The sequence below is a fragment of the Triplophysa rosa genome, linkage group LG1 (genome assembly GCF_024868665.1).
Source record: "Triplophysa rosa linkage group LG1, Trosa_1v2, whole genome shotgun sequence".
NCBI lineage: Eukaryota > Metazoa > Chordata > Actinopteri > Cypriniformes > Nemacheilidae > Triplophysa > Triplophysa rosa.
The window spans coordinates 16882588-16900375 of NC_079890.1; the positions used below are offsets into that span (position 1 = coordinate 16882588).

Sequence of the window (17788 nt, forward strand, 5' to 3'; positions counted from 1 at the left end):
CGCTTAACTGTGGAGAAACTTTTCTTAGATTTGTAATAGAACTATAGGCCTGTGATATTTCTGGAGCAAAGAGACAAGAAGGCGGTCCTTTTGTCTGCTGCTCTCTCCTACTGAGACGTTGTAGGATGAGGGGATTATAGTTTGATGCTTTTCTTTCATCCACCCTGTCCGTCTGGAGGACTCCTAATGCACAGCAGACCTGTAATGAGCTATGTCTCATCTATTTTGACTAGTCAGAGAGGAGCCATATTCATCTATTCCTGCTTTTGCCTTTTGTACGCGTATACGACACCTTTGTCATCATTTATTCACCCTTATGTCTTTGAAAACATGTACGTGACTCTTTCTTCTGTGCAATACAAAAGAATACACTTTGAAAAATGTGGTTTTGGGTCCATACAACAGGGTTTTTCCTGGCTCAAAATGAGGCGGAGGCGGTGCAATGCGCGTGTAGGCCTACCATCCCTTTAAGTAGCTAAACAAAACACTTATATTAAAGTAAAAAAAATTGATGAAAATGACAACTAATAAGTTATATAAAACATTAAATTTATTCACCTTAACAGAAAAGTTGAAAATTTTAATACAAGCTTTTTATCCTTTTCAACTAACTTTTCAGGCGATAATTAACCAGTCTTACTACGTAAATGAGCGAAGTTCATTCACATCCTATGTTCTCATGTGGTTCACTGAGCTTTGAATGATTCGCTGATCTCTTACATTCTGTTTAAATGAATCGGTTCAAAGGAGTCATTTGTGTGCGAGTCGGTCTGATCGCAATGTGCGTTCATACGGGCGAACTTGCTGTGTACAGTATAACGCTGATTCTACGAGCCAACTTCACAGCTAAAAACATTACAATGATGTATAGCACGTTTATTTAAGAAACCTTTTCAAACAATTGAACGTAAAACACATGAACAGCCGTCAAACACAGCTGCACATGCCGCAATTGCAGTTACAAACGACAGTCCGTTTAATGCCCGCAGTGTTTTTGTGAAGACACTTGACATAATTTTGTCGGAGTCGGCACGAAATTTGGCTGAGGCGGCCGCCTCCAATTTCTCTATGCAGGAAAAACCCTGTACAATGGAAGTCGATGGGGGCAAGTGTTGTTTGGTTACCAACATTCTTCAAAATATCTTCTTTTGTGTTCTGCAGAAGAAAGTAAGTCGCATAGTTTTGGAATGACACGAGGGTGAGGAAATGATTAAAAAAAATATTTTAATGGCTGTCAGACAAATACTCTCTCCTTTCTTTTTACGCAAGATCCGAAACTTTGCTCGCATCCGGTGAACAAAAGCGTCGGAGAAGCTCTGGAACGGAACTTCAGGATAAATGTGTGTGTTTTCTGTGCACTCCGAAAGTGAGAGTTACCCTCAAAGGGCTTTTTGTTCCTCCTGGTTTTTTTGTGTGTAGTGCTTTTCTTGCCTCTCAGTCCCCCTTTCTTCACACATTCTCAGAAGCTGGCAGACTGTTTATAGTTGAACTCTGGCACCTCTTTTTTCCACCTTCCCCTTTTCCTTTACTTCTTCTAAACCTCCTTTTCTCGTTGTCCCTAGTTCAGGTCCTGCATTGGGGAATATTTGGCAGGTAATGGTAGGTGAAACGCTGTGCTTCCCTCCCAGTCAAACATTTTCCTATTACCTAAAGGAAAACTCCCCTTCCTCTTTCAAAAACATAAACAGGTTTAAATGCCGCCTTTACGAATCCAGTGAGTAATGGTCGATGACTAACCATCATTCCACAGATACTGTGGAAACCGTTCACTTCACTCTGAGTCATGCTACAGGAATTGCCAATCAGGATCTGTTCTGCTACAGGACTGATGGAACCGGAGGCCGCTATTCACCTCTGACAGCCACTGAGTCGGGCCCACAATGTGGAACTTCGTTTTATACAAAGTTCCAGGTTGCCGAGCAACAGCAGCTGTTGTGAGGCAACAGGATGGGTTTGTAGTCCGGTGTGAGTCACAGAGCTCATTGCATGATGGGATCAGCTTGTATAAAGAGAGCTTTTTATCTGCTTTATGGTGAAGATATAACAGGAGGGAGAGACATTCCTCAACAGAGCACGCTTTATTTTATGAGGCACAGAGCCTCTGATGGTTTTGGTGGGAACATCAAACGCTTCAACTTTTCACTGCTGTGCATTTTTTGCCTTTTAAGTGAGTCTGGGTGAAGAGTGAAAAGAATGACTTAATTAAGATGTTTTAAATGGCTGGAAGAACAGTTCAGAGTTGCCAAAGCTGTCAAGCTTCAAAATGAAACAATATAAAAGCATGGTGAAAGGAGTGTATGTGACCTGTGTGGTATATTTCAATTGATCCGATTCACAAATCAGACTAAATTATTCATTCATGAGAAACACTTAAAACAACATAAGTAAATGACGACAGAATATTCATTTATTTGAAGTCTTATCTAGAGTTATATAGACTTTCTAACTTAAGCCAAATGTCAGTGTTGCTAATGTGTTTGGACTCAGAGGAACTCTGTGTTTATGTTTTAAAGTGCTGGTCTGGAATGGTGTTTTGGGATTTTAATGCGTCGTCGCTGGCGTGTGGGGAAAGGAAGCATGTGTAATTACGGAGCGCAGTTAACTTCTAGAAACTCTGTTTTTCTTTATGAATGATGGAAAAAAGCCAACTGGTAATTTCATAATATCCAGTTGGAAATTACAGAGCTGCTGTTCATTTCGCACACATCATTTTCTCTCCTCACGATTGGATCTTTGTGCTTCTTGATTTGTTGCCTCCATAGGAATGTACTGTCAGCATACAGGTGTCTGAAAACTGTTGTCAATACAAACAGAGGATTCAGTACATTCTTTGGTTATGGGGCACAGGAGATATCTGATGTTATTATTTTCAATCTCCCTTTTTACATTCTGAATTAGACTGACTCTAATGCATGTGTAGTAAAGTTTTCATGCTTAGATCTGACAGCTGTGCTCAGAAAAGCTCTTCTGAATGAATAAACATGGGAGATAACAAACCGGTGTTGCAGGAAAACAAACAAGATGAGAGAAAAACCTTTTGGGGATCATTACGTTCCGAACACTGTAGTATTTTGTGTCGAGAGTTATATAAAGCAATGCAGGCACTTATTTGCCAATGGCCTTGTGTGGTGAGCATCGTAGTATTGCAAGATTGTTGTTATTAAAAAGTACATGGGATTTTTGAGCATGTGTTATTTTCACTGCCAAATGCCTGTGTCAAGATAACAAATATGTGTTTGTTGCATTTGTCACAGAGCAGCACTGTATGTCATATCACTGTACGTTTTTGCATTGGTAAAGGAAGCATAAACAGTATTTTATTAGCAAATATTAAAGGGATAGTTCACCCAAAAATGAAAATTTGTCATCATTACTCACCCTCAGATTGTTCCAAACCTGTATAAATGTTTTTGTTCTCGAATTTTCCTTTTTGGGTGAACTATCCCTTTAAAACTGATATGTTTTGAGATAAAGGCGGTGGGGAATTTTACTATATCGCAGTTCTGTCATCTGAGGAAACCACGGTGACGCTAACAATGACGGTCATGCAGTAAACGCCCGCGCCTGTGGTCATGTGTGATGTGCTCTTACAGGTATGTCTGGCCATCGCTCATTACTCCCACCCTGCTGACCCACAGCTGCTCTTCGGATTCGAATACGTCGGAAAACGATACCACGGATCAACAGGTATGAAAACACGCATTTGCTTGCAACGGCAAACGCTGCTAAAATGAGTCGAGCGGTCCATACATTCATCCTTCGTGCAAGTTAAGACACGAGAAAACTTTCTGTTAAGGGAATTCAAGGTGTGCATGTTTCCAAAGTCCTAGTTATGAATAGCAGGGCTTTAGATTTAAACAAATGCATTTATTAGGCTACCCATGTCATCTTTAGAAATGACAGAATGTGACACTGCCCGTATGCAAACACCGTTTTGAATCTATACATTTGGCACATATTATTAAATTAAACATATTACTTGTGTGATTCATTAGTTCATGAAGATGCTTTTCTTCATAGATGGGGTGGGCGTGCCATGTGATAATACAGTTAATTTTTTAATACAGGTCCCTTTAAAGATTTTTCTTTCTTAAATGAATGACACATTTATTCTAAATGCATGTACATGTCAACTTTGTCAATAAAGTTAATTTGGCATTACAAGGCTATTAAAGGAGCTGTGTGTAATAATTTTACTGTATTAAATCAAAATAATACCTTAATATGTTCGTAGACATTTAGAAAACATGCGAAGTTCATATATTGGTTTGTCCAAAAAACAATGCTATAGCCAGTTCATCCACTCTGAAATGTGCTTTCCGTGCCAAATGTCTGTTTTTGTTTTGGTCCGTGTGACCCCGCCCACTGACGATTTACCCACTAGTGTGTTTCGACAGCTCGTTTGCCAGTTGGCGACAATCACAGCATATTGCAGACAAACGATCTGGGTCAGAGCAGATTCCTTTTCGGTACTATTACTACATTATTCTACAACTTACGCGGAGTAATATACAGTTTTATTATGGTTATTTAAACGAGACAGCAATATGGCCCGTAAATGCGACCTCCGGAGGAGGCAACCTCTGAAACAAGCTGCTGATTGAGTTATATTTGCAAACAACAAAACCACTGCAAACGTATAAATTATCAGATAAACTTACAGTTTATGCTTTCCATTACACTCCTGTAAGTGTCTGGCAACTCCTGTGAGCGTTGAGTCTGAGGAGGAGGAGGGTCAAAATACGCCAATATTTTGAATTTGGACTGCGATACCAATCTCAACCGCTAGGTGTCAATGTTACATTCAGCTCATTTAAAGGTTTTGTAATGTGATATTTAATACTATGTCAACGTTGACAAAACATTGAGAGTTTTTGCTTGTTGTGTTACACACTGAACTAGCAGTGCATGAGACACTTCCAATACTTAGGAAAAACCTATGAAAAGGGCTAATATAATAATGTTTTTTTTTTAGGTGAGCGGGTGAATGGTGTTGACCCTGGTGGGGGGCTGCAGACCCCTCTCTTCGACTGTTCTTCTGACTGGGACAGAGAGATCAAGCGCACAGGCGCCTCTGAATGGAGGGTGTGTACCATCAATCAAGGTTATTTCATCTCGCCCAGGTGAGCGTGTATGTCAGTTACCATAATACTGATTTATTTTGATTATAAACAGCTTTAAGATCATTGTACTTGCATGTTGTACTTATAATCTTTGTTATGTAGCCAGTGACACAAGGGTTTTTGTTACAGAAAAAAGAACAATATACTGTATAAAGTTTAAATATGAAGTTATATGATCCTGTAATGTGAGACAGAAGCACAGTTATGAGGTTTTATGGGCAATTCCGTGAAAATGTCAATCTTACCATGAAAAAAATAAGTTTTTACCAGCGGTTTTTACTGTGGTAACAGCACAGATTTTACCATTTGGTGGTTCAAATACCCATGTGAGATCTCTCTTCAAATTTGTGAAGCATTTGTTTTATTTTTAGTGCATGATTTTTCATAGTCAGGTAAGTGCCATTTTCAGGATTGTCACATCCATAACGCTACATATTCCTCATAAATGGACACATGAAAATGAATATAAAGTAACTATTTTATGTTCTATAAAGAGGCATCCCTTCTCCATTCATTGGGTATTATTGCTTCAGGATTGTGCATTTTATTTTATAGAAATCCTACAAAGTTTATCGTCTCCCAAAAACCGCGTCCTTTTTTTAAATATACATTTTTTTCATAGACAGACATTTTTTGATGTTTAGACTCTATCAACAAGGGTTCAGTAAAATATAAACAGATGGTTCTATATAATCGCAACAAATTCATTCTCTGAGCATTTTTATGTCACGTCCATAACGCAAAATGTCACGTCCATAACGCTGGAATTGCCCATATATGGTATAAATGACCTGTCTCAATAAATGGTATAATAGGATGATTGGAGATAAGTGATTAAATGACGGGAGGTTCATGTGAATCTGCTCAGGCAGACTGGATAGTTTTGGCAGTAATCCTCAGGAATGAAAGCACTTATCTTACTGATCCACATGAACAGTTCAGTGTCAGGTCAATGTCTATATAACACCCACACAAAGATGCAATAGCCTCACAGTAGTGCTGACGGTGTCTGGATGGGGTTTGGTTGCTTGACCTCTTGATCTAATGTGTCAGAGACACATTTTTGCATAAAGTTTAATGTCTTTCCTGCTGTTTGCAGTCTCCCAGAGTTCTTTGTGGTTCCGGTATCTCTAGCAGATCAGGATCTGAAGCAGTACGCCTGCTACTTTAACTCTCAGCGTATCCCGGTGAGTGCTGTGGACCAGACGAAATTATTGTTTTAGAGTTAGAAGAAAATATACATTTTTACCAACTCTTTTAATCTGATTCTGAGACAAAGTCATGAGTTAGTGTCCTGTATAAAAACATTGCAGAATGGAATAGAATAGGTGTGGGGGTACAGTATGTTAAAGCTTGCCATAATAAATCTGGGAAATCTTGGACATTTGGCCTAAATTGAAGGATAATGGTTTGTGTGTTTGATGTAGTTATGGTGTTGGAATCACCCCAGTGGCAGTGCTCTGGTCCGCATGTCTAACAATAGTGACCCACAACAACAGAGGAAGGTGGAACAGAGGTAAGAGAACATTGATTGTCTTCATTTACTCGCCCCCAAGTTGTTCCAAATCTATAAATGTCTTTGTTCTGATAAACACAGAGAAAGATATTTGGACCCCATTGACTATCATAGTAGGAAAAAATGCTTTATAAATTTCTTTGTTCTGTTGAACACAAAAGAAGATACTTTGAATAATGTAGCGCTGTCACAATTATTAATAACCGTCAATTATTTGACATAATCGCAATTATTTCAGATAACCGCAATTATTGTAAATCCTTAGAAAACCAGGGTGATCTGCACCCATTTACATCCACTGTCCTTGATCTACACTCACTGTTACGTTCGTATGACATTTCTTCATCATTCGAGTTGTATCCGATTTGTATTTTTTGTGTTTATGAGTTATATTAAAGGGATTCCAGATTTGCTGCATCTACAGAGCCAGGCAACATCATCCGCATATCTCCGTTTTTTCTGTTAAGGTCACTCTAGAGGGAATGTTACAAATTTTTTTCACATTTCTTAATGTATCTATATTTTATTCATTGAATAAATTAATTGCTATAATTGTCAAAGCCTTTAAACAGACAATTATTCGCAATTATTCATTAGACAATTAATCGTCAGCCGAATTTCATAATCGTGACAGCCCTATGTAGGAAAGCAAACAATTCTGGGGCATTTCTTACAAATTATTCAATCGAGGGTGAATAAGTGATGACAGAATTTGTATTTTGGGTGAACTGTCCCTTTAAATCCAAATCGAATTGGTCTGAAAAAAGATTGTTTGAGGGAAGTAGATTTGCTTGTATCTCAATATCTCGAGTAATCACAATACTGTTTTAAATGTATTCAATTAATTATATCTTAATGGTTACGCTTGCCGCCTGTTCATTTTCTTCGTCTTTTGGCACAATAGCTCATACATGCTCAGGTATAACATCAGTCAAATTCTGTTTTCAATACCCGTTCATGGTGTTTTAGATTGAAACCCATTAAAAAAAAACATTCCTCTGTGATTCTACAGGATTTCCAGTGCCATAACTAAAAGCCACCCCCTGCGCAGTGACGTCTTCAAATCAGATCTGGACAAAAACCTCCCGAACATCCAGGATATACAGGCCGCTCTTCTGAAACTGAGACAAATCTGTGTTATAGGTAATCCAGGACACATCTGATGGTTCAACAGTACTGGAATTGAATGAAATTTACAAGTCATCAAGACTGATGTTTGGACATTCCTAGTGTCAAACAAAATTATTTTGGGGATCTTAATTTAGTTTCAGAGCCATTAAAAACTTGTTAGTTATAAAGACACTTATTAAACAGTGACGATGGTACCTCTAGCTCTCTGACAAATGGCATTTCAGCGTTTTCTGTCTTTTTGCTTGTATTTTATATGCATGTACAGAGCCCTTTGAGGAGTCCGAAGAGAAGTGGCTTTCTTCTTTAGAGAGCTCAAGATGGATAGAGTATGTCAGGTATGTGTGTGAAACACTCCACAGCATATTTAAGCTCTCAACGTTTTGAACTTGTGCCAGAGAGTTTAGAAACGAGCATTTGTTTGTGCATTCTCAACACTTCTGTGTGGAGATGTAGCTGTTGTATACACTAGCGAGATTGCTATGGCTTGTGTTTTTTCACAGGACGTTTCTGCGACACGCAGTGGAGGTCGTCTACATGCTGGACAGCAGACACGTCTCTGTCATTCTTCTAGGCAAGATACAGTTTATTTGCTCCTGTTGTGTATTGTAAAAGAAATAAATGTTTACAACTTAAATATATATAAACAGCATCAATGTATCATGGTTTGTATTATTTATTTGTATCATATTTAAATTTGAGTTCTGTTCTGTGGGCCAAACATGCGACAAATTCTGAATACTGTCAAATTTGGAAATAATCGAAAATATTCCTTTCAGTTGCTCCGTTTTCATTATCGACACCTTATCAGTCACATTGATGTTTACTTCTAATTGATTCGGTCTGTTAATCCGCATGTTTGTTTGTGTCTGTACAGAAAAGGAGGATCGTGACCTGAGCTGTGTGATTTCCTGTCTGGTGCAGCTGATGTGTGATCCTCACTGCAGGAGTCTGCACGGCTTCCAGGGTCTCATCCAGAAGGAGTGGGTGATGGCTGGACATCGCTTCCTGGACCGCTGCAACCATCTTAAGAAGAACGACAGAGAGGAGGTGCATATCAGTCACATTCTGATGTCTTGTGCGTTCATTCATGAACGGCCCGCTGTTCATCAGGCTTCATTGGTGGTGCTGTCTCTCTGCAGTCTCCTGTGTTCCTGCTGTTTCTGGACTGCGTGTGGCAGCTGTGGAATCAGTATCCAGCGGCGTTCGAGTTCACTGAGGTGTACCTGACCGTACTGGGGGACAGTATGTGGCTTCCCATCTTTAGTACCTTCCTCTTCAACTGCCCCCGACAAAGAGCAGAGCACAGCAGGGTTAGATGACTTCTTCTTTTTTTGACTATTTTAGCTTGGCTTTAGCCTATGTGTTAAAGTGAGAGCACACCCCAAAATAAAAATGTCTCTCTCTTTAGGATTTTGCCATCAGTAAGAGCATTCATCTGGGACAGGACCAGGCTCTCCGCTTTCCTCCTGTGTGGGACTGGTCTCAGCAGTTTAGTCTTAAAGACCAGACTCTCTTCAACAATCCGTTGTATGTTGGCAAGATTGCTACCTGTGTGCAGAACGGCACTGTGAAAACATTCACACACAGACGCAGCAAGGTGAGCGCTTTACTTCTGATAATCTGCACGCCAGATCAACATACAGAAATGCTATGGTTCTCTATAAAGTGATCTATCGATTAAACAACAAAAAGCTCATTTTACATTTTCAATGTAGTGTAGTGATCGTGATATAAAAACTGAAGCTGTAATCGCAATAGCACTGTAAAGTATTTCCTGTTTCTTCCTCAGAAAAACTACAGTTCCACATTGCGAGGTTTGCCCTCCGCCCTCCGAAATGGATCCTTCAGCCATCACGACACCCTGACACGGAGGAACTCCCTTGTGCTGCGTCTCCGCCCCGATTTGTCACAGACACGGGAGCAGCCGGAGAGCCCCTCTGAGCGCTTCGTTCGGGACTGGTTCTCTCGTCCCGCCGACCTACAGGGCCTTCTGCTTCCCCAGCTCCTGCCGTCTCACCTGTCTCTCTGGAAGCTCTACTTCCTGCGCTGGGTCCCCGAGATACAGATTCCACAAGGTGGTCCCGTCACCGCCTTTCACAAACTCTCTGTACTTACAGATGAGATCGAGATGCTGCAGAACCAGCTAAGACAGTATAAAGGGGCCGGAGGAACTCCTAACAACACTCACGTGGAGCACAGCAAAATGTACTTCAAGGCGACCTCGACTCCTCATCAGTCCCATGGTCCCCCGGAGTACCTCAGCTCTTCTTTCCCGTTCTCCCCCGTGGGTAACCTGTGTCGCCCTGGTATCTTGGGGACTCCTCTTAGGAAATTCCTCAACGGGGCCAAGATCTGGCTGTCTACTGAGACGCTGGCTAATGAGACGATTTGAGGTCCATGTGGGGAGGAGTCTGAGGTCATATCATGTTTCAGGACGACAGATCAAATCGCTGTCAAGAGAGACGAGCGTGAAGATGTCCGAAGATATTCTCCGTTTTGTTCGTGATTGTGTTGCCGTGAGGTACTGACAGTTACTTGGACAGTCTGTTGCGAGTTCTCAGTCGTGGGTGGGTGGGATATTTTTATTTTTTGCACATGAATAAAAATATAGCTCCAATCGCACATCTTCCTGATTGTAAGGATTTGTTCTACACTGCTGTGTGAACTATTTTTCTGATGTTAAACTGTTGTTGGATCTGTGTGGAGCTTGTGGCATTAGCTGGGAAGGAAGAAGAACTTTAAATTAAATCTATATTAAAAGTGTGTATATTTTAACTTTTTATCCTAACCTTGTTTTAGACTTCCTAAAACCTTCTGGTAAGGTCTAACCGTAGTTAGCGTTGTTAAAATGAATAACCAAAATTGTGAAAACTTGATGTAGGAAGTGACTGTGTTTACCAGTGTAAACCTAAATAGCAGGCAAGCGTGCACAAGGAGGTCTTTCAGACGGGCTGGGTCTCAGTCTGTTAGACCCCGCCCAGAATGACTGACACCTGCTTGAGCCAATCAGCTGGTTGATTGGACATGGCATAGGTGTGGTCCATGTCTTGACGTGTTTGTAAGAGACAAATTATAGACCACTTTGCAAGATGTAAATGCTGGTTCACTGGTTTCATTTTACTTTTTTAAATCTTACATTTAATTAAATCTTGAAGATATACATTTTGATTTGGTTATAAATGTTGTATTAATTATATTCTGTTCAAACATTTCTGCGGTGTTAAAAAACTGCAACAGAATGTTCTTATGGACCAGCGTTGTTTACGTCTTCTGAAGTGGTCTATAATTTAAGAACCTTAATGCTAATAAATTACAGAACCTGTGAATTTTTGCTTTTATTTGGTTTTAGGTTCCTGGGACTGTAATATTTTTTCTTTTGATCATATGTAGCCTTTTCAGAAACATTTTACGATAATACAATTTTGTTTGCTTTTAATTATGGTTGGGGACTGTATTCTTTTGTACAGAGTTAAAATTGTATTTTTCCTAGAATTGGTACTGACCTTTATTTCTCCTTAAAAGCCTTTAGCTAGATTAAAAGAATGCACAGTATGTGTATAGTTTACCACTAATGCTGTTAAGTATATGAAAACCGTGTTTCTCCTAGTGACTTGGTTTGATTTCTCAAACAGCCCTGATATTTATTCAGTTATGCAAAGAAACTTAAACAGGGATGTTGTTAGATCTTCTGTGCCTTGCTTTGAATTGCAGTGTTTCTGTTCTGTTTATTAAAACATGCGAAGAGTTCCCCCTCTGGTGTGTGAATGGGATAGCGCTGACTAATTTCAAAGCTTTGTATGGAAGTTGGTGGTCAGTTGGGTCCACGGGAGGACTCGAAGCTTCTTGGGTTCCTCTGAGCTCAGTAGTTTTTCTTTGCGGTGACATGCAAAGATGTTTTAGAAATTCATGCAAATAAAGAGAACTTGGACAATTGACCTGTTTTATTATTCTTCATAACTTAAACCGAGTACATAGTGATAGGATTTTCATTTTTGGGTGAACTGTCATCATTTACAAAAAAGATATTTTGAAGAATGTTGATAACTGAACAACGGTAGAACCCATTCACAAAACCAATGCATGTCAATGGGTATCGCCGTTTTTCAGTTACCAAAATATCTTTTTATGTTCTGCGGAAGAAAGTCATACAGGTTTGAATTAACAAGAGGGCGAGTAACTGATGACAGAATTGTTATTTTTAAGTGAACTATTCCTTTAAAACTAAACGTACTAGTTGCCCAGGCAGAGAAAGAGACCACATTTGCTGTATTGAAAATGGCTGTAATCTGAGCTAGTAAACAGTACCGAGCAACTACCTAATAGTGCCGACCTCTACTGACCAAATCATGCTATCAAACTAACTGAACTGAACCCTGCAGAACACCAACTTAAAAAACGTTGTTAAAAAAGTCAAGTAGTGAAAAGTACCGAAACACATACACAGGAATTTTATTTGTATTTCAATAAAAATGACAAGATATATCAATGATTTGAGTTCTCTTAAAACGAAAAACTGTACACATTACATGACACACAATATTATTATAATTTCAGCTTGTTCACAGAGACTTCTTTTTGTTTCTTTTTCTTTCCCGTCTTGTCTTTGGACCCCTTGATCTGGCTTTTAACTTGGTCTTGTAGTTGTGAGAAAAATGCTTGAGAGGAACGAAGAGCCTTATCCATGCCATCATTCTGCATGAAATTACAAAGATGACAAAAAATATTACTATCAAAAATATTTGTAAACCAAAACGTGAGCGACTTATAAGGAAATGCAGTCTTCTCCACACACCTTCACTGCTATCTTAAATACTATCAAACTTTAACTTTGGTTACTAACCGTAAGTACTTTGGCTTTTCCTCCTTTAGTAAGTTTCTTGATGGTCTGTTCAACTTCAGCTTTGCTGTTCTTCTTAATCTCTCCACTTTTAATCTGTTTGAGTTTCTGCCTCTTCTCACGCTCCTGAACCTTCATGCGCTTAAGCAGCTTCTTCTTCCGTCTCGCTCGTTTCTTATCTGTGGTTGTCTTCTCTGTGTCACCGAGCAGATCTCCAGCCTTGTTCTTCTCCTGAGATCAGACAATAAAATTGAGTTACAAAGCAGGAAGATTTGGAAATGCAGTTCACAGTGAAATGATAACTAGCTTCACAAATGGAGGAAAAGCAAACCTTGATTTCTTCTGGAGCCAGTAGAGTGGCATCACTGGCACTGACTGGAGCCACCTCCTCCATAGTGATCGAAGGCATATTGGAAACCACCTTCACCTCAGGAATATGCTAAACAAAACAATTCAAATTTCATAAATATATGACTTAACCCTTTCATGCATGGAGGTCACTAGAAAGCGATTTAAAAATGTCTTGTGTATGTATGGGTTTGATGGCCTAGTTGTACATCAGCATCATTCTATTTCCTGTCACGTATCGCTGTTGTCTTTCTGAAACCTTGAACCTTGTTTTTCAGGAAATAGACAAAACACTGTACTTGGTTAGATATTTGCAAAACCCAGCCACAAACATAAATGATGACTAATGATAATGATTTATGGCAAAAGCAAAAATCGCAAAATATGGAGATACAAGGTTTCAGAAGGACAGCAGCGAAATGTAACGCTTCAGAGGAGAACTGGCCCTCCCGACTGAGTCTGGTTTCTCCCTAGGTTTTTTCTGCAGTGTTAGCTTGCTCACCCCAAGACTGCTAATATTATATTAACTTCTGCAGCTTCCATTAATATTGCTTTTATTAGGATGGTCTTTGAAACAATGCGCTATAGAAATAAAATTGAATTGAACACTAAACAAATGACCCTATTATTTCAGAATTTCACATATTGAAAAGTGCTACTCCATTAAGCTCATTCTGAATCCTATAACATACCTGTTTATGAACCAAGAAAAAAACGTTACTAACTGGTTTTGGTGTGAAGTAGAAGTGGGATAGCGCATCGAGTTTAAGGAAGAGTGTGTCCATGAGCTTCTGGATTTCAACATGAGCTGGATTCTCTTCCTCTTCCTTCTTGTCCTGTCACCCACAACAAGATATAAAACTCAAATTTAGACAGTTAAGATATAATTCACTACATGCAATATTTCACAGAAAAGTATAGCGACAATGCAAGAGGTTTACCTGTGTCTGTTTGAGATACTCTTGCTCATAAACCTCAGCCAAACTCAGTTTACTCTTCTCGTGGTCTAGAGTAAGTCTCTTCTTATACTCAAACACCTCTTCCTTGGGCTTCTCTTTTCTTACAACATCATCCCACACCTTAAAAAAATACAAGCATGCAACAGGTCAAACAGTCTAGCAAGATTCACCTCATTAAATATGTCAATTAAAAAAGGCTTAAAAACAAACCTGATCTTTAATTCTCTGTTTGATAATGTCCTCAAGCTGTAATGTAGTCTCCTCTGTGATTGCAGGAGCTGTGAAGGAAAAAACAAAGAAATACTTGATCTAGAAATCGAATTCCCTTATATTGTTTTGTTGTGAAGGTCAGTGCGAAGCTCACCCATCCTGGAGGCCTGGTCGAACGTAACATCCTCTTCCAGCATGCTGTTTTCTGGCCGAGTCTGAGAGGTCACCTCTCCCATCAGCTGCCACGGCTTCTCTGACAATGCATCTTTCTCCAGCTCTTCTATTTTTTGTGCCATCTGTTCAAGTACACAGTGGTGAGTGACTACTGGAAAACAAATACATTCAACTTCAAATACAGATTTTATACGAGTACTTAGGACAAACCTTTTCCTGACGCTTTTCGAATGATGACTTTGACTCCGGTTTAGGTGTATTTTTAGCTTTACCACCAAGGATGTCTTCCACATCCTCTCCCTCACTTTCATCGGGTAGGTCAAAGGTCACTTTCCGTAAATAATTTCTGGCTTTATCGTCCATGTCATCACTACATGAAGAAGGGTAATTGCGTTAGATCTCTTATTGACACAATTAAACACTTTATTCTGTTAGCAAACTACTATGGAAAAAGTAGGTTTCATCAGGTCTTACTCCTCCTCCATATCAAAATCCTCCTCATTCATGTCATCCTCTTCCTCTAGATCATCAACATCGTTGTTGTCTTCCGCTCCCTCAAGTGCATCGTTCGATTCTGCTTCATTCTCCTCATCTGGATCTGTCTGGTCAGGCTCTCCGACCACAGGATCAAAAAAATCTTTGTATTTCATATTTCTGGAGCTTCTCGTCTGTGAAATAAACAATTATGTCAGTTTAAATTAATGTTAATGATAAAACAAAGTACTTTGAATAATCTAACTTCTGTTAATAAAAGCTTTATTCTAAGGTGTGGTAATGTATTATAGTGTTAATATGAAAACCAAGATTTGTTTTTAGTGGGTTATGTTAGAAGTTCAACAACCTCGTTGCATTACCTTTTTCAGTTTTTTTGATGCCACTGGTTTGTCAAAACCTAGTTCTTCATCTTCATCTGTTGGAAAATCCTGAAAATAGTCTATTTCTTCCTCTGTGGTCTTGCCTTCTCTTTTATCCATGTCATCCAAAAACGCCTCCATTTCTGAAAGCTTAAAAAACCTGTCATCTACTTCGGACACAGTCCTGTTAGATTTTGCCTTTTTGGTCGTAGACTGTCTCTGCTGTTTAGTTTTTTCCTCAAACTTATCCACATCAAAATCTACATCAGAGTCCTCCCCAGACAAGTCATCTTCCTCATGGTCTTCAGATGGTTTTGTCTGAAATTCCTCCTCTTCGTCATCGTCCTCATCTTCCTCGGCACTCTCCCCTTCCAAATCCTGATTATCCCCATCATCTAAATCATTATCCTCCTCTTCCTCGGTGTCTTCAAGAAACGTTATAGTATCATCCTTGACAGTTTGTTGAACTGCCTCCTCAAAGTGTGCCAGTAATGCGGTGTTCTGAAGCTCCAGCTCTTGCCAGATTTGCTCTTCATCAAAGTTCTCGACGACCAGCTGCTCAAGTGGGCTTCCTTTGCAGCCTGCAGGCTCATGGGCCTTATGCAGATCGTAAAGAGTCTTGGTAAGAAACGTGAGGTCCGTTGCCAGAGCATCTTGAACACTAAGAAAAATACAATTAAGACACATATAACGTTATAATAAATTCAACTCCAACGTTAGAACCCATTAAGACACACATTAACTTACAGTGTAAACTGAAAGGAATTCAACAAGCTAGATGAGTAATGAAAGCGGTGTTATTAAAAGGTTATCTCGATTAATCTTACCTAAGAAATAGCTCCGGGTGTGCTGTGTTAGAGTTTATTAGCTGTAAACAGCTCCCCAACGTGTTCCTACCGTCCCCGCTCGCCATCTCTGCCAACACATGGGACTCCGCGTGCGTGTCGTAAATACAACCCCCGGAAACAAATGACACGCGATATTAAGTTCCACACATAGCGTTCCGTTTAACATAGCGTTTATACCATAGATATAAATCTATGGTTTAAACTGTTTTTTGTTCTGTGCGTGCTCATAACGTAATCATTAACAATTTTATGACTGTACTTTTGATAAGGTATAAACAAAGCATTAATTAGAAAATAATTACGCTTCACCTCGAACTTTTTAAATAAAGTTTTTCAAACGTTCAATCAAACCGCAAAGATGGCTGCCTCCATACTGAAGGTTGCAGGTAATAACAGTAAGCTCATATTTTCTAACAGTTTTCCTTGTATGTACGTAAAATATTTGATCTCAGCTGAACACGTCTCAGTTGTCTGTCTATTTTAGAACTTAAATAATACATTTTGTCATACAGCGCTATACTTGTTATTATGGTTCTACATTCAATTGATCAACATTACAGAAACAATATTTCTTACAGTTGCAGGTATTTCGAGGTGTGCACGGCACACGTTACCCTCAGTAAGGGCATTGTCTTTGTCTTTGCCCGTCAGACAGGGTGTCCCTCAGTCTTTGTGGAAGTTAGGCAGGCTAAATCATGTGGCTATCGCAGTACCAGATCTAGAGAAAGCCACAGCGCTGTATCGGGATGTTCTGGGGGCTCAGGTGAGCGCAACTGTTCCTCTCCCTGAGCACGGGGTGTACACTGTGTTTGTGGAACTGGGCAACACAAAATTAGAGCTCCTGCACCCGCTGGGAGAGAAAAGTCCCATCGCAGGATTCCTGCAGAAGAACAAAGCTGGAGGGATGCATCACATCTGTATTGAGGTATAAAGATTAGATTCTCGCACAAATTTACTGTAAAATCACACAAAAATCTCATGCTACCTTCCAAAAACCTCACTGTATTCATCAAGGTTATTATATACAGAATAAAGCGGATAAACAAGGACAACATCTTTTTTTTCATAAGCCAATTTAATTGCTGTCCCTCTAACAAAGCCAAATGTGCAGGATCAGCTGTATTTTGGGAGCTTCTGGGCTGTAATTGCTTTTCCCCCGTTTTATCTCTTCCCATTTTTGACAAATTTTTGTTTCATTTATGTTTTCACATCCGACTGTAATAATAAATACCAGAAAATATACAAATGATAAAGGCTTCTCCTTTTGTTAATATCTGCAGAGCAGAATTACTGTCATTGCATTTCATTCATTCATTCATTCATTCATTCATTCATTTATTTATGTTTCCTGTTTATGGCTCATCCTTACTGAAGGTGTCTTTACATTTAAAAGTAGTTGTGAAATTGTTGACATGAACTATACTATAGATTAAATTTGCACTGTTTTGTGTCAGTATTATTAATGTTACATGATACCTGTTTGTTTCCAGGTTGATGATATTAATGCAGCAATAGCTGACTTGAAAGAAAGGAAAATCAGACTGCTCTCCCCAGAGCCACGGATAGGAGCCCATGGCAAACCTGTGATGTTCCTCCACCCTAAAGACTGTGATGGAGTCCTTGTGGAGATAGAGCAGGCCTAGATATTTGGAGGCTCACGCCTTGAAGTCATTGCATTGTCTATCAGACAGCAACACTAAGACATATTTGGATGTTCAGTTATGACATCAATAAAAAGTCTGATATTTACTCAAACTCATTTTGCTCCAAACTATTCTATTATGTCTT

At 39.4% G+C, this 17788-nt stretch overlaps 3 protein-coding genes across 5 annotated transcripts in view; 2 read left to right on the plus strand and 1 right to left on the minus strand.

Moving 5' to 3' along the window:
• mtmr10 (myotubularin related protein 10) overlaps nucleotides 1-12090 on the plus strand; it is a 30603-nt gene extending 18513 nt beyond the window's left edge. Inside the window, exons 6-16 of the mRNA XM_057331090.1 lie at nucleotides 3594-3687; nucleotides 4976-5123; nucleotides 6223-6310; nucleotides 6551-6639; nucleotides 7652-7782; nucleotides 8036-8105; nucleotides 8271-8341; nucleotides 8645-8817; nucleotides 8910-9080; nucleotides 9179-9367; nucleotides 9560-12090. Of these exons, the coding sequence (XP_057187073.1) occupies nucleotides 3594-3687; nucleotides 4976-5123; nucleotides 6223-6310; nucleotides 6551-6639; nucleotides 7652-7782; nucleotides 8036-8105; nucleotides 8271-8341; nucleotides 8645-8817; nucleotides 8910-9080; nucleotides 9179-9367; nucleotides 9560-10162 (1827 nt within the window). The 3' untranslated portion in view covers nucleotides 10163-12090. The remainder of the gene's footprint in view (nucleotides 1-3593; nucleotides 3688-4975; nucleotides 5124-6222; nucleotides 6311-6550; nucleotides 6640-7651; nucleotides 7783-8035; nucleotides 8106-8270; nucleotides 8342-8644; nucleotides 8818-8909; nucleotides 9081-9178; nucleotides 9368-9559) is intronic.
• Nucleotides 12091-12203: 113 nt separating this feature from the next.
• Nucleotides 12204-16115, minus strand: mphosph10 (M-phase phosphoprotein 10 (U3 small nucleolar ribonucleoprotein)). Of its 2 annotated transcripts, none has more exons than XM_057331109.1 (11): nucleotides 15980-16115; nucleotides 15153-15813; nucleotides 14776-14966; nucleotides 14509-14668; nucleotides 14279-14420; nucleotides 14125-14192; nucleotides 13897-14034; nucleotides 13681-13791; nucleotides 12939-13046; nucleotides 12611-12838; nucleotides 12204-12462 (listed from the first exon to the last, which is right to left on the minus strand). In XM_057331109.1, the coding sequence occupies exons 1-11, from the start codon at nucleotides 16063-16065 to the stop codon at nucleotides 12313-12315; spliced, it is 2043 nt and encodes a 680-aa protein (XP_057187092.1). In that variant the 5' UTR covers nucleotides 16066-16115; the 3' UTR covers nucleotides 12204-12312. The 2 variants fall into 2 exon arrangements, with proteins under 2 accessions (XP_057187092.1, XP_057187085.1); XM_057331102.1 differs by having other exon boundaries at nucleotides 14773-14966.
• Nucleotides 16116-16325: 210 nt separating this feature from the next.
• Nucleotides 16326-17755, plus strand: mcee (methylmalonyl CoA epimerase). 2 transcript variants are annotated; one of them, XM_057331132.1, is made up of 3 exons: nucleotides 16326-16386; nucleotides 16579-16925; nucleotides 17491-17755. In XM_057331132.1, the coding sequence occupies exons 1-3, from the start codon at nucleotides 16359-16361 to the stop codon at nucleotides 17641-17643; spliced, it is 528 nt and encodes a 175-aa protein (XP_057187115.1). In that variant the 5' UTR covers nucleotides 16326-16358; the 3' UTR covers nucleotides 17644-17755. The 2 variants fall into 2 exon arrangements, with proteins under 2 accessions (XP_057187115.1, XP_057187106.1); XM_057331123.1 differs by having other exon boundaries at nucleotides 16340-16395.
• The last annotated feature ends 33 nt before the right edge of the window (nucleotides 17756-17788 follow it).